The sequence below is a fragment of the Ctenopharyngodon idella genome, chromosome 3 (assembly GCF_019924925.1).
Source record: "Ctenopharyngodon idella isolate HZGC_01 chromosome 3, HZGC01, whole genome shotgun sequence".
Classification (NCBI taxonomy): domain Eukaryota; kingdom Metazoa; phylum Chordata; class Actinopteri; order Cypriniformes; family Xenocyprididae; genus Ctenopharyngodon; species Ctenopharyngodon idella.
The window spans coordinates 2,641,679-2,654,685 of NC_067222.1; the positions used below are offsets into that span (position 1 = coordinate 2,641,679).

Here is a 13,007-nt window from a genome sequence, read left to right on the forward strand (position 1 = left end):
TTTTGACCTTCAACCGTTTGGAGGCCATTTAAGTCCACTATATGGAGAAAAATCCTGGAATGTTTTCCTCAAAAACCTTCATTTCTTTTCGACTGAAGAAAGAAGGACATGGACATCTTAGATGACATGGGGGTGAGTAAATTATCAGGAAAGTTTAATTTAAAAGTGGACTAATCCTTTAAGTCCAACTCCGTATCAGCTGAGCTACCGAGCAAGCTTGTTATGTCAGAATAGCGAAACATATGGAGCTGGTTAACCGATGCAAAGTCCAAAATATATTAGTTTACAAATCGTGCACTTTGGTAAAAAGCGTTTTGAAGTCATAACATAATATTGTGCAAGGAGACGTAAAAACAAGTCTTTATTAATCCATAATCTGCCCGTGTAATCGCAACTGTGTATGAAAACGATTAAAAGCGCTTGCTGTTTTACTGCCTCTAGTGTTCATTACTGCAGTGATATGTACGTATTTTTGCTACTCACGAAAACGTTCCCACAGGTACGTCTTTCCACGAGACCAGGTTGGAGCTTTGAGGTTGTTGGTCAGTTTGTGTGTAAAGTGTACATTTTGACCAGCTTTCCCCACTTTTGATGACATTTCTAGTGAGAAGTTAGTATTGTAGTAATTAAATATTCAATTTGTTGTCACCAAAGTGCTCTGTGTTTTGTTATCTGGTCGATCAGATCACAAGTGGACGACACTAAATATAGGTGTAAACGGGGTCTAAAATAATTTGAGCATTTCCATTTTCGACCAATTCCAGAGGTAGTCGAAAACGCATTCGACCAGGTTGCTTTCGTAGTGGTCAAATGTGTTCGAGCAGCCACAAAAGACCACCTACTCTCCACCTACTGACTTAACGTGTAAACATTATGGGAAGCGCGGTAGCCAGAAGGAATTTAAACTTTGTCGGCTAGAGACCCAAGTTTGGTTTGAAGACGAAAAACGTACCAAGCACAATGTTCTCTCACCATTACTGATTTCTAACACACACTCACAGCGTTCGCCATGGTCTTGCCGATATCAGAGCAGAAACAAAAGCTGATGCTCTCCGTATGTTTTTCCGTCGTCTCCGGTAGCATTCATATGGAAATTGTGCGAGCTTATTTTGTTTATTAGTTTGAAAGATCTGAAAAAGCCCATACATTTACCAGCCCATAGACCCTCCCCTCGAAGAAATCAGGACAGAAGTGGTTGAAAGTGGACAAAAAAGACGGATTAAAACACCAGGTGTAAACGGGTATGTGTCTCTCTCGTCCACTTGTGATCCGATCGACCAAAACCCATCTAAAGGTGTAAACAGGGCCTCAGAAGTGATCTCAATAGTGTGATCAGATTTGCCAGGATAAAAAAATGCTGCAATCAAAAGTTATATACAACAGCTAGTTCTGATTCACTAATCTGATTGGCTGAGAGCCTTTTCCAGCCATGTGATATTCTACTTATATCACACAGAGAAACGGTTTCACAACTTGTATCACTCCGCTTGTTTCTGCCTGATCTATACTGGCAGCATTTCTCATACTGAGCGTCAATGGTGGAGGAGCAAACCCACTATAATTTTAAAAATACTGCTGTTATTGTGTCACGGAATGTAGTATTAAGTGTTTTTAGGCGAGAATGTAGTTGTTTAGACCTCAAATATGCGATTCATATATAAACATAGTGCCTATTTGAAAATTTTAGACGTTTACGGAGAAATGAGCTTTAGACCGTCAGCAGCCGTTCAGCGCTCATGTACCCGCAGAGAACAGCTTTATCAATATGAGCAATATCACACTCGTAGTAATGCGATATGGCTCTATATTAGCTGTTATGGCCTTGTGCCTATGTTTTAATCATAGCCGTGCTGATATAGAGCCATATCGCATGACTATGAGTGTAATATTGAATTTTGGAAATGAAAATAATGTTACTGTTAAATAATTCTTAGGGCGTTTCTGATTGGCTGGTTTTCTTGGTTAGCAAAAAAGCGCAGACAACGTTCCCGGTTTTTTAGTGCTGTTACAGAAACAGGTGTGATTTCTCATCCTTCTGAAAACAGCGTATACGTTCATACAAACTTTTACTTCCCAACAACCCATTTTCAAAACTATTTTCACATATACCTTTTTTCATCTCAATTCATGTGTTCACAGATAAGAGAAACTGACAGTCGACAGAACTTCTACACAACTACAAACCCAGGTAACACGGCAGACACATCAAAGCCCAGCGAGGGAGGGAGGGGATTTGTTTTTTAAAAGCGGTGAGAGGGGGAAATATATGAAAGCAGAAATGTATGCCGTGTGAACGCTTGCCAGGGCCACTTCAGGGAGAAATGCTGGAAAAATGTGATATTTCATACCTCCATCTCTAGAGGAGCTGCGAGAGCGAAATGAGCGCGGAACAGCAGTAATAACGAACCCGAGGAGGAGGGTGGGCTGTTAGATTGCTTATTGTTTGTTTTCAGAGCTGTTTGGGCACTAAACATTGATTCTGTCAGCACAGGAACTGCAAGCCAGAGTCGTGTCTGATTATGAGCTATTATACAGGATGAATCATTATTTTACCACTTTAAAAACAAAATATAAGATATTTAAAGTTAAGTTAATGGCTTGTTAGCATTAGTGGAAAAAATAAGGCAGGAGATTGACATTAAAAATAATTAGATTCATTTTTAGTGTCTGAAGATAATGTGAGCATGCCCATACAAAAGACGCCAACTATGCCGAGTGCTTTGATTGGTGTTCTGAGTTCCTCATGTTTTTACGAGTCATTCATGGCTGTAGAACAAACAGTGCAGAACAAGTTATACGACTACTTATGGTTAGAGTTAAGCCCCTGCTGGTAGATGTCGTAACTACACCATCTGGACACAAAAGGCATCTTTCTCCACTGACGATCATTCAAAACCAGCCCTGTATTCAAGTGTTTGCACCACCGGCTTTGAATCACAGCGGTGATTCTCCCACTGTTGAATCTGCGCCACAGCAAAAAGAATATTGTATCAGCAGCTTTTTCTTTTCTGTTCTTTTTTTACTTTTTAAAAGCTTATTTTATTCTAAAAATCTTAGTTGTGAATGCGAGTTTGCTGTCTGCAATGAATGAAAAGCAAAAAGACAGTGTACCACGGAAAAATAAGGAAGAAATGTGTTTCTGTTGAGTCCTTGCAAGATGCAAGCAAAGGCTACAACACGACCAGTCGAGTCTGATTCCCAAACAAATGACTCCTATGAGCCGGTTCTTTTTAGTGATTCAAAAACGTAAAGCGCAGCCATTGTAGTCCGATTCCCGAACAAATGACTCGTGTGCGCTGGTTCTTGTTAGTGAATCAAGTCCGATTCTTGAACAAACAACTTGTTTGAGCCAGTACTTTTTAGAGATTCAAAAACGTAAAGTGTGATCAGTATAGTCCGATTTCAAAACAAATGACTCACGTGAGCCGGTTCTCTTTAGTGATTCAAAAACATAAAGCACAACCTGTGAAGTCTGATTCCCAAACAAATGACTCCTGTTAGCCGGTTCTCTTTAGTGATTCAAAAATGTAAAGTGCAACCAGTAGAGTCTGATTCCCAGACAAATGACTTGTATGAGCCAGTTCTTTTTAGTGATTCAAAAACGTAAAGCGTAACCAGTGTAGTCCGATTCCTGAACAAATGATTTGTGTGAGCCGGTTCTATTTACCATTACAAAAGCGTAAAGCACGACCAGAGCAGTTTGATTCCCAAACAAATGACTCGTGTGATCCAGTTCATGTTAGTTAATCAAAAAATATAAATTTCTCCCAATGTAGTCCGATTCTCGAACAAATGACTTGTTTGAGCCATTTCTCTTTAGCGATTCAAAAATGTAAAGTGTGATCAGTGTAGTCCGATTCCCTAACAAATGACTTGTTTGAGCCAGTTCACTTTAGTGATTCAAAAACATAAAGTGCGACCAGTAGAGTCTGATTCCCAGAAAATGACTCGTGTTCTTGTTAGTGAATCAAAAGATATAAAGCGCTCCCATGTATAGTCCAATTCTTGAACAAATGCACTTCATTATCAGTGCTTGCATTTCAAAGGCTTGCATCCGACTGTCAAACAAATTTCTATGAACTGGTTCTTTTTTAGTAGCCTATCAAAAACATACAATGCGGGCCAGTGTAGTTTAATTTCTGAACAAATCGCTCTTATAAGTCTGTTCTTTTAATGATGAGTTAATTTGATTTGAAGTCTGGTGGATCCTTCACTGAACCGTCTCAGACCGGTTACTATATGCAGTTATGACAATGAAACTGATGGACATGACAACATGCAGATAACCAGCATTTCATTAACATCACATCATTGGCTAGGAATTGAAGGAAAAGCTAAAACCAACAACCAATTAATCAGAGACATCTGTGTCAAATGACTTGGTCATAATGTTGATTGGTCATAAGATCAAGTTCAGTTGACAGGCGAACTAACAGCACTCCACCAGAGGGGGCGCTAACACATGGCACACATGCTTTTCAATAAATTACAATGTCTGTTAGTAATTTATTTCTAAAACATCTGAAATTTCAATTGAATGTATAATAATTGCTATACTAACATCAATACCTCCACTCTTTCAATAAACAAATCAAACACTGAGAGCAAAATGAAGGATTTTGATATCAAAGACATACAGTATTCTGCTTCCACGTCCAAGTTTGCAGTCAACATTAAAACCTTGTTGTTTAACAAACTATAGGAAGCGTTGTTTGTTATTGTATAACTTTTCTTCATTCCAACTGTCATCAAAGTATAACCCAGATGCATTTCTGTATGTTTGACAGAGTGCAACTATAGCTGTCAACTCTTTTTAACTATCTAGCTTCATATCTTTGATTGTTGTTTGGAAGCTTAATTAAATAGTTTTTTTTAAGAGAAGACGTTAATCCCATGTGGAGTCAGCTTTGAATAGATTCCCTCGTTTCTTTCTGCAGTGGCCTATTTGGGTCAGTGCCATTTAAGAGAGCGGGTAAACAAATAATTATCCACATTAATGTGCTGATATTCAGGCCCATCTGGAAATCATCAACAAGTACAAGCCTATATTGCATCAGTCATGCAATCAAATATAATCTGGATTCCGAAGCTAGTCAAAGTGGAGGAAAACTGAAAACTATGTGTGCAGCGATTTGAAAATAAAGAAGGCCGATGCATAAATTAGCTGAACGTTTTCGAGTCTGAAATGAGGACACCTGGGTAATGTGCTTTAGTTGATTGCCAATGGCTTGATGTCTCCTCAGATCGGCTTATTGTGGCCTGTCTAGTGAGAAGTAAAAATCAAGCTATCTGAGGTTAGAGCCGAGCTAACACCGAACAGATGTTCTTTCCTGAAGATCCGAAAATTCAGCCGAGATGATATTTAAAAGCAAGTTCCTTGTGTTTTTAGTTTGGAAAGAGCTGCACGTGTCAATATGGCCTGCAAATGTCCTCTCCGGTGTCCTACACTCTAAAAAATAACAGTTTGCATTGATTGTTTTGAGTTATGACAACTTTGAGTGAATTTATGTTCAACCAAGCTACATTGAGTTAGAGGAACTTAATAATTTGTAGCATAAACACAAATTTTTAAGTTGATTACTCAAAAAAAATGAAGTCGCTCCAACTACCAAAGTTGTAGCCCTGGAACTAATTAATCTGATCTATTTTAGTTCAAATCAACAGCTATGATAGCACATGCTAACATAACTTATTTAACAATGAACGAGTAAGATATTACTTGTCACTGGCCTTGGCGCAGTCATTGCTTTTAGAGTCAATAGTGTTTACCTTCATGTATCTACTCTTCACAAATAAATTGAAACTTAATTTCAACATTTATTCTCCTTATCCAGTCCCAAAGCATGCTGGGAACTAGAAATCCACTGCCTAATTTCTGAAAACAATTTCATTATGTTACTACAACTTTTTTTTTTTTTAAAGCAAATTATCGCAGAAATTTGAGTTTAGGTTACAGACAATATTAAGTTGATGTAATGATTTATGTTTCTGTTTGCAACTTAAAAGTTTTAATTAAAACAATAAATTAGAATTTTTAACTTGCAACCATGTAGAGCTGCACGATTAATCGTAAAAAGTTTGTGATCTCGATTCAAACACCCCCACAATCTTATTTTATTAATAACAACAATTCGCCCGTGTCTATTGACTAGTTGCATGTGGCCACCATGTTGGATTTCCTTTGACAAAATCATACTGAAACATTCAAATCTGTGTTTGTGCTGAGCCAGCGGTTTTGAACCACACATTAATTATTTCTGTGTTACAAATATTCAAATGATCACAGAAGTACTAAGATTAAAGTTTAAAGTTAGGATATAAACACTGATGTCTATGATAGCGATCAAAATAGAACAAACCACCTTTTGAAACTAACACAGCGCTTCAAATAACTGTTGTAGCAATTACATCTTACGCCACTAGGTGGCAACAAGTGACTGTTAAATGACTATTTGTCATTGAATCTTTCATTCAAAAGATTCGTTCAAAAACACTGATTCATCCAGTAATGAAACAAGTATTTATTAATGAGTCATTGAATTCATTCAAAACCATTTTCTTAAATAGTAATTTAAGAAAAACAATTTTCTCAAATTAATTAAACATTTTCCAGCAATTAGAGTCCAGCAATTAATATTTTGTCAGAACCTCTAGTAAATTACATGTTATTTTGTTTAGTTGTTACCTAAACCTACCCGTCACTGGGGTTTAGACAAATCGTACAAATTCATACAAGTGAGGTCGTACGAATTCATACGAATTAGCCACCTCGTAAAATACATACGAATTGGTCGTGAGATAGCGTTGAAATATCATGATTCTCATTTTATCCAGAATCGTGCAGCTCTACAACCATGCATTTATTTAAGTATTTTAGATCTACAGAATTATTTAAACAACATGCCAAAAATTGTCATTTATTTACACATTGTTTTTTGGTTGTTTTATAATATTTTAATTCAGTATTCTTACATCACTATTGTGGTGATATACTGATACTATACTCTTAGAAGAAAAGGTTCTATATAGAACCCTAAAGGGTTCTGTCAGGTGCTTCATATTTGGAACCCCTAAAAGGTTCTATACAGAACCCCAATTAACCTTTTTTCTAAGAGTGTAGAGAGTGGGATGGCCAGTACACACATACTGTATATACAGAACACATATAGACTAAATAATTTAATTAACAGACATGACAATGCAATATTTTTCTGAAATTGGAAAAAACAAACTGTGCTTTACACATGGATGGAGCTGTAGATTTTAGGCACATACTCTTATAAGAGAAGGTATAAATCCTTAAAGGGTTCTGTCAGGTGCTTCATATAGAGAACCTTTTAGGGGTTTCCATCATGGGATCATTATATGGATTTAGTATTAATTAATTATTTTTTTAAAACACAAAGCTTGTAAACATTTTATCACTGGAAAAAAAATACAAATAACCAGTTAAACATGAAAGTATTAAGAAATGTATCCTTATATAGAACTTTTTTGGAAAAAAGGGGTCTTTAAAACTGAGTCAAGAACCCTATAGGGTTCTGTATACAACTCCATTGAACCTTTTTTTCTAAGAGTGCAGTTATCTGACAAATATTCTAATCGATATATAAATCTATTGCTAATTATTATTGTTACTATTATACTTATTTAAAAGTTAGTGTGTTTGCATATAACAACAACTGTGTGCAAGCAAAATAAGTGAAAAAAGACATAAACACACAATACCGCAATGCAAAAATCAGTGCTAATCAAAATGACTTTACATACAGCAGTCCAAAAAGTTAGTATGGACACGAAATAAGTTGCATCCAGCACTATTGTTCTATATATAACCCCTCAGAGCTTTTGTTCTCTTTGACAGACGACATGTGGGCGGCGACTGTCGTCCTGTGACCAGCTCGCGCAGTGGAACAATTTCAGTAATGGCATGTTACATGTGCATGTGTCGCCTGTAATCCCAATAACACTGAAAAGCGTGTAAACTCAAGGGTTATTATCCTGCACAACACTTCATTATCCACCGCCATAAAGTGTGATGAAAGTTTGAGTGGCACAGGGTCAAAGTTGAACTATGATATTGCGTTATGATAATGCATTGGTACTGTATTCACTTTAGACTAATATATTATGCCCAAATAGCGTGATAAATTAGTTCGGCACAGTTTCAAACTAACTTCCCAATCCATATGAACAACTTCAAGCATTATTTTCCTCTAACAGAAAGCGTACACACACACACATTATGTGCATCGAGAATGAAAACTAGAGCACATGCTGTTTTACATCCAGAGTTTGTGCGCAAAACTAAAACCGCCCAAAATTATTCTGGAACAGTTATTGCTTGGCATATTATCAATCTAAACCAGTCTCCCCAATATTTACCAGCATTTTAACGCAGAAATAAAAAGAGCAAAGTTGATTTACACAGCACGTACCATTGTGGAGCGGGGAATATTGCCAACAGTCTCAAAGACCCATTTTACTCCTTTAGGGGGAAAAAAACTTTGCCCCGAAAAAAGGAGCGTGGTAGAAGACGAAAAGCAAAAGAGTCGGGCTTTCTCCGTTGATACCGGAAGCAGAAGAACCGGGCCCGTGGATCGCGGAAAACGACCAACTTTTACGCTCGGAAACTTTCGCAGGAATCAGCCGGCGCGTTTCTTGTCTTTCAGAGCAGATACACACACAAAAAGTGAAACCTTCGGGGCTGGAGCAGGTTCAGCGCGACCGCTCCTCCGTTCACCGAACCTCTCTGGTGCGAATCCCCCGGTTTGTGCGTCTCTCCGGTCCGGTGGCTTCACTCGAGATCGCCACCGACAGCAACTTTCTTCCTGCGCAGTTTCAGCTCACGGACTCTGGGTGAATTGGTGCTCAGTCTCCATCCATCTCACGGGGGGCCCGATCTCCATGACCTCCTCCTCCTCCTCAGTGCAAGGATTACACGATCAATTATTACGGAGAGAACGTCATTTCGGGCAATATTGCGGAATCAAATGCGACGCGTGAGAGGAATATGGACGCGCAAACGTTTCGAATAACTAATTAATGTATGTTAAGTAGCCTATGTAAGAGTAGTTGCCAAAATAAACGCGCTACCCCTTGCGTGGCCCGCGCAGAACGCTCGGGTTGATCTGTGGATGGATTCGTGCAGTGGCTGGTGAATTATTAATAACCGGGAGCGCTTCACAGTCTGTCGTGTTCACAGAGGAACCAGAACGGCAGCTGGGGGTTTAAGGGAATTAAATACGGGCTTGGAGAGAAGCAGGAACGGCAGGGGATTATACCGTTCACCGGAGAGAGAAAGAGAGAGAGAGAGTGAGAGAGTGAGACAGAGATGTGTATGATTGAAGTGTGCGGAGTTTTTGTTTGCAATCACAATGTAAAACATCTCGAGCAGTGCGCGAATTAAGGTGTTTTGTGTGATATTTATCAGTGTGTTGACATAAATCTGGTTATGTTTTAAGTTATCAAGTCTACAGTGGTGAAAAAACTAAACTCTGAAAGTGTTTAGCAGAAGTGAACAGGTGTAGTGCAGTTTTGTCACCGATCAATTCCGTTGACTATTTAAAATTCTGGTGCAGCGAATCAAATAAACGATTCGACCTCACGTGATTTAAAAATATTTAATGGGTGTAAAATCTCAAGTGACGGTTTTAGATGAAGGTCAAGCTAAATTCATTTTGTATGAGGTAAATTACATTTAAAAATCCAATTCTAATTCTGACTTGAACTTTAAATGACGAGAAAAAAAGATATTGTTCAACGGTCATTTCTAGTCAGGGTCTCGGTTTTAATTAATTCAACATATGCCAGATGTCAGATGAAAGAAAACTCGTAAAGGTCATCTTATTTGAGGGTTAATTACGGCTGGTTTAATTAATTCAACATACCTGGGCTAAAACAGAAGAAAGACCTCCAAACGACCTGAAAGAGACGCGTTGACCTTCAGTGAAGCCCTGATGCGCGCGCGGTGATGCACCTGCCAACTACATCATCAAGAAAATTACTCTTTCTTTTGTCAAAATAGTAACTGCTAAATAAAATAATAAAAAAAAACAAGCACAACTGAATTACAAATCCATGAGAGGATGCCAAAATTCGTTTATAAAATATGTATCGTTTAGTAGGCTATTCATTATTTTCCTTTTATAGACAAGAGGTTATTTATGTTTTTGTAAACTGTAATTTTCAAATCATGTAACGTGTTTTTACCTCGTTTAATAAGTTATTTACTTCGTTTGTATCTCAAAATAGGCCAGTGATCTATGAATATGATCAATGAAAAATACAAAAACAAAACAAAAAGGAATTAATAACCCGAAATCGTCCTCAATAATTCACATTGAGAAGAGAATAAATAAGAATTTAGGGGGACAAGAAAAAAAGGCTCTTGTTCCTTGAGCACATTGTTTGAAATCGAATATATAAGCATTAGAGCAAAACAATATCTAACAAATACAACATTAAACAGCATTGAATCATGTTATTCTGAATATTTTATTTAATCATTTTCGACAGATTTAAGTAGTACTGGTTTTCTTTCTTTCTAAACGCTCTCACCGGTTTTTTAAAAAAAATTTGAATACATTTTTCATAGAACACAAGATGCTACTGGGGTATAAAGTCCGTATCTCGGTACTCAGTAAAAAAAAAAAAAAAAAAACATATGATAAAAATGCTAAATCCATAAATAAATAAGGCTTTTTATATTTTTTTCCAAACTCTCGAGTGCCTTGGCCTCATATGTTTTTTTTTTTTTTTTTGTTTTTCTTTACAATGCTAACATTTTTCATTAAGCCAATATAAAATTAATTCATACTTAAATAATTATTCTTAACTAATATTCGTTGGGGCATTAAAAATGAAACCACCGTCATAAACACAAATGAGCGTCAGAGCTTTCTGGACCTTAGCTTTAAAACATCATTTGAATGAACTGATCACATTATTTACAGTTCACAGTATTCCTAAATATAAAAATAATAAATACATTAATAATATCAATATCAATTTATAAAAAAAAATCTAAGTATAATTTATAACTGTTAATTGCAAATATTGTTCATATATTACTGAGTTTAAATTAATAAGTGTAATATCATACTAAACAGTCTGAAATCACTTCGTGTATTATGAGCAATTATTGCTCTTTTAATTAAATATATTCTTCATTTAATAAATAAGACATCACGATGCTAAAACATTCTGTAAGTACAAACATCAGCTCGGTGATTTATACAGTCTGTCTGACACCACATCTCAAAAAAACAAAACAACAAATGTGTACTAATTCAATTTAAACGAAATTTTGCCACAAAATGTAAATACGTTTTAATTATACAGTTTTCATTAATTAATGAAGATCGTTTGGTCCATGTGGCATCATAGACTATACTGGAGAAAAAAAAATGTAGAGTAAGTACTGGATTGTGTAGAATTAAAATACCATATTTCAACAGGGAAAATCTTACAATTTGCCATTACATTATGTCATTATTACGGACATAATTTTTTTTTTTTTTTTTTTTTAAAGAAAAAATCCAATTTTAGACCGACCGCAACTGAAACTTCCTCGCATCAGAACATCAGAATGGAAAAATGGTCTTGAATTTCTCTCTTTAAAAAAAACTGAACACTAATGCACGTGATTACAAATAATAATTATTATGAATTTTCCCTAACATTTTTGAACGATAGGATCGCAAGTAAATGTTGGACGGAAGGAAGAACACACGGATGATGCGCGCAGGTGCGTTTCACACGGACTTCAGAAGAAATACTACCGACAAAAATCCTCTATAAACAAGTATATAAACTGTTATTATAAATTACACTAATACTTTATATTTGTATCTAACAGGTAGACTAAACATTGAATCCTTGATTTTACCACCAAACCTTCAATCAAAGAAAAAGAGAGGAAAGAAAGAAAGAAAAGGCGTCTCATTGCCGTTTACCAGAGCCAGTGCTTCACTAAATAATGTATAATAAAACAATAAAGTACAAACATTTAAATTCAAATGTAAAATGTATTATTGAAATGAATACATGATTTAGATCTATATGCACCTAAAAAAGCAAATTCTTTTTTCCTTGCATTTGTAGTAATGAATTTTAGTAATTGATTCCATGCTTTTCAAATTTCAGATTACTATTATAAAGGACAATTTAAGAGAAAAAAACAGTCACAGGGTGATGTGCACTTCACCAAAACAGGCCACGATTCAACACATTTTATTTTAGTAAATAACAAAATGAAGACATCATGAGGCTGAATGCATCTCAAAAAAGTCTTGTCATTGAATTTCTGTAAGTTCAGAAATCATTCATAATATTAGTATAATCTACTAAAACTATAGGACAAGTGTTCTATCAAATTTCACTAGATGTTAATTAACCCTGGCTTATTTTATGTGCACATAGCCTGAAGTATAACCAAAGTGTCACAAAGTTTCTCATACAGACTCTCAAACCTTTTTTCCTTAAGTAGATAACGCTGCTTTATTCACTCTTCCTTACACTTCAAACAGGAGGGTCATTTATTTTGCACAGTCCAGATTGAATTTAGGCTCTACTGCCTGTCCCTTGGCTTGGCTTTAATTTCTGACTGCCTGTCTTTAATTTAGCAGGGCTACTCAAAGCTGAAAAGACAGCCATGAAGCTCACATTCAGCTAAGCAACGGCCGGGGCCAGGAATGCTGACCTTGGCGAGTGAACCGGGCCAAAGACTGAGGTAGTGCACAGCTATAATCACAGATCAGGCAAACTTTCCTGAACCTAAAGCAAAAGAAGCATTTGAGCCATGAATATGTCTGGATTAACCATTACACCTCCTCTCTTGTTACGGTACATGTCCAAAAATGTACTGTACTTACATTACACTGCTCATGTTACAGTGCATAATGAACACCATGTACTTAATATGGCGTGAATCACTATTATTATTTTTCACTTGATAGACAATAAATGGGCGAGGGGGTGGGAATCCCACAGACTTTAACTGATCC

General features: G+C 36.4%; 1 protein-coding gene across 6 annotated transcripts in view; it reads right to left on the reverse strand.

The window, feature by feature from the left end:
• Positions 1-13,007, reverse strand: part of nfixb (nuclear factor I/Xb) — a 202,917-nt gene that overhangs the window by 174,200 nt on the left and 15,710 nt on the right. Inside the window, exon 1 of one of the 6 annotated variants that reach the window (XM_051886165.1) lies at positions 8,439-9,199. The exons of the other annotated variants lie outside the window; for them this stretch is intronic. Coding sequence (XP_051742125.1) covers positions 8,439-8,441 — 3 coding nt within the window. The 5' untranslated portion in view covers positions 8,442-9,199. Of the gene's footprint in view, positions 1-8,438; positions 9,200-13,007 lie in introns of those variants that run through there. 6 annotated transcript variants of the gene reach the window in all.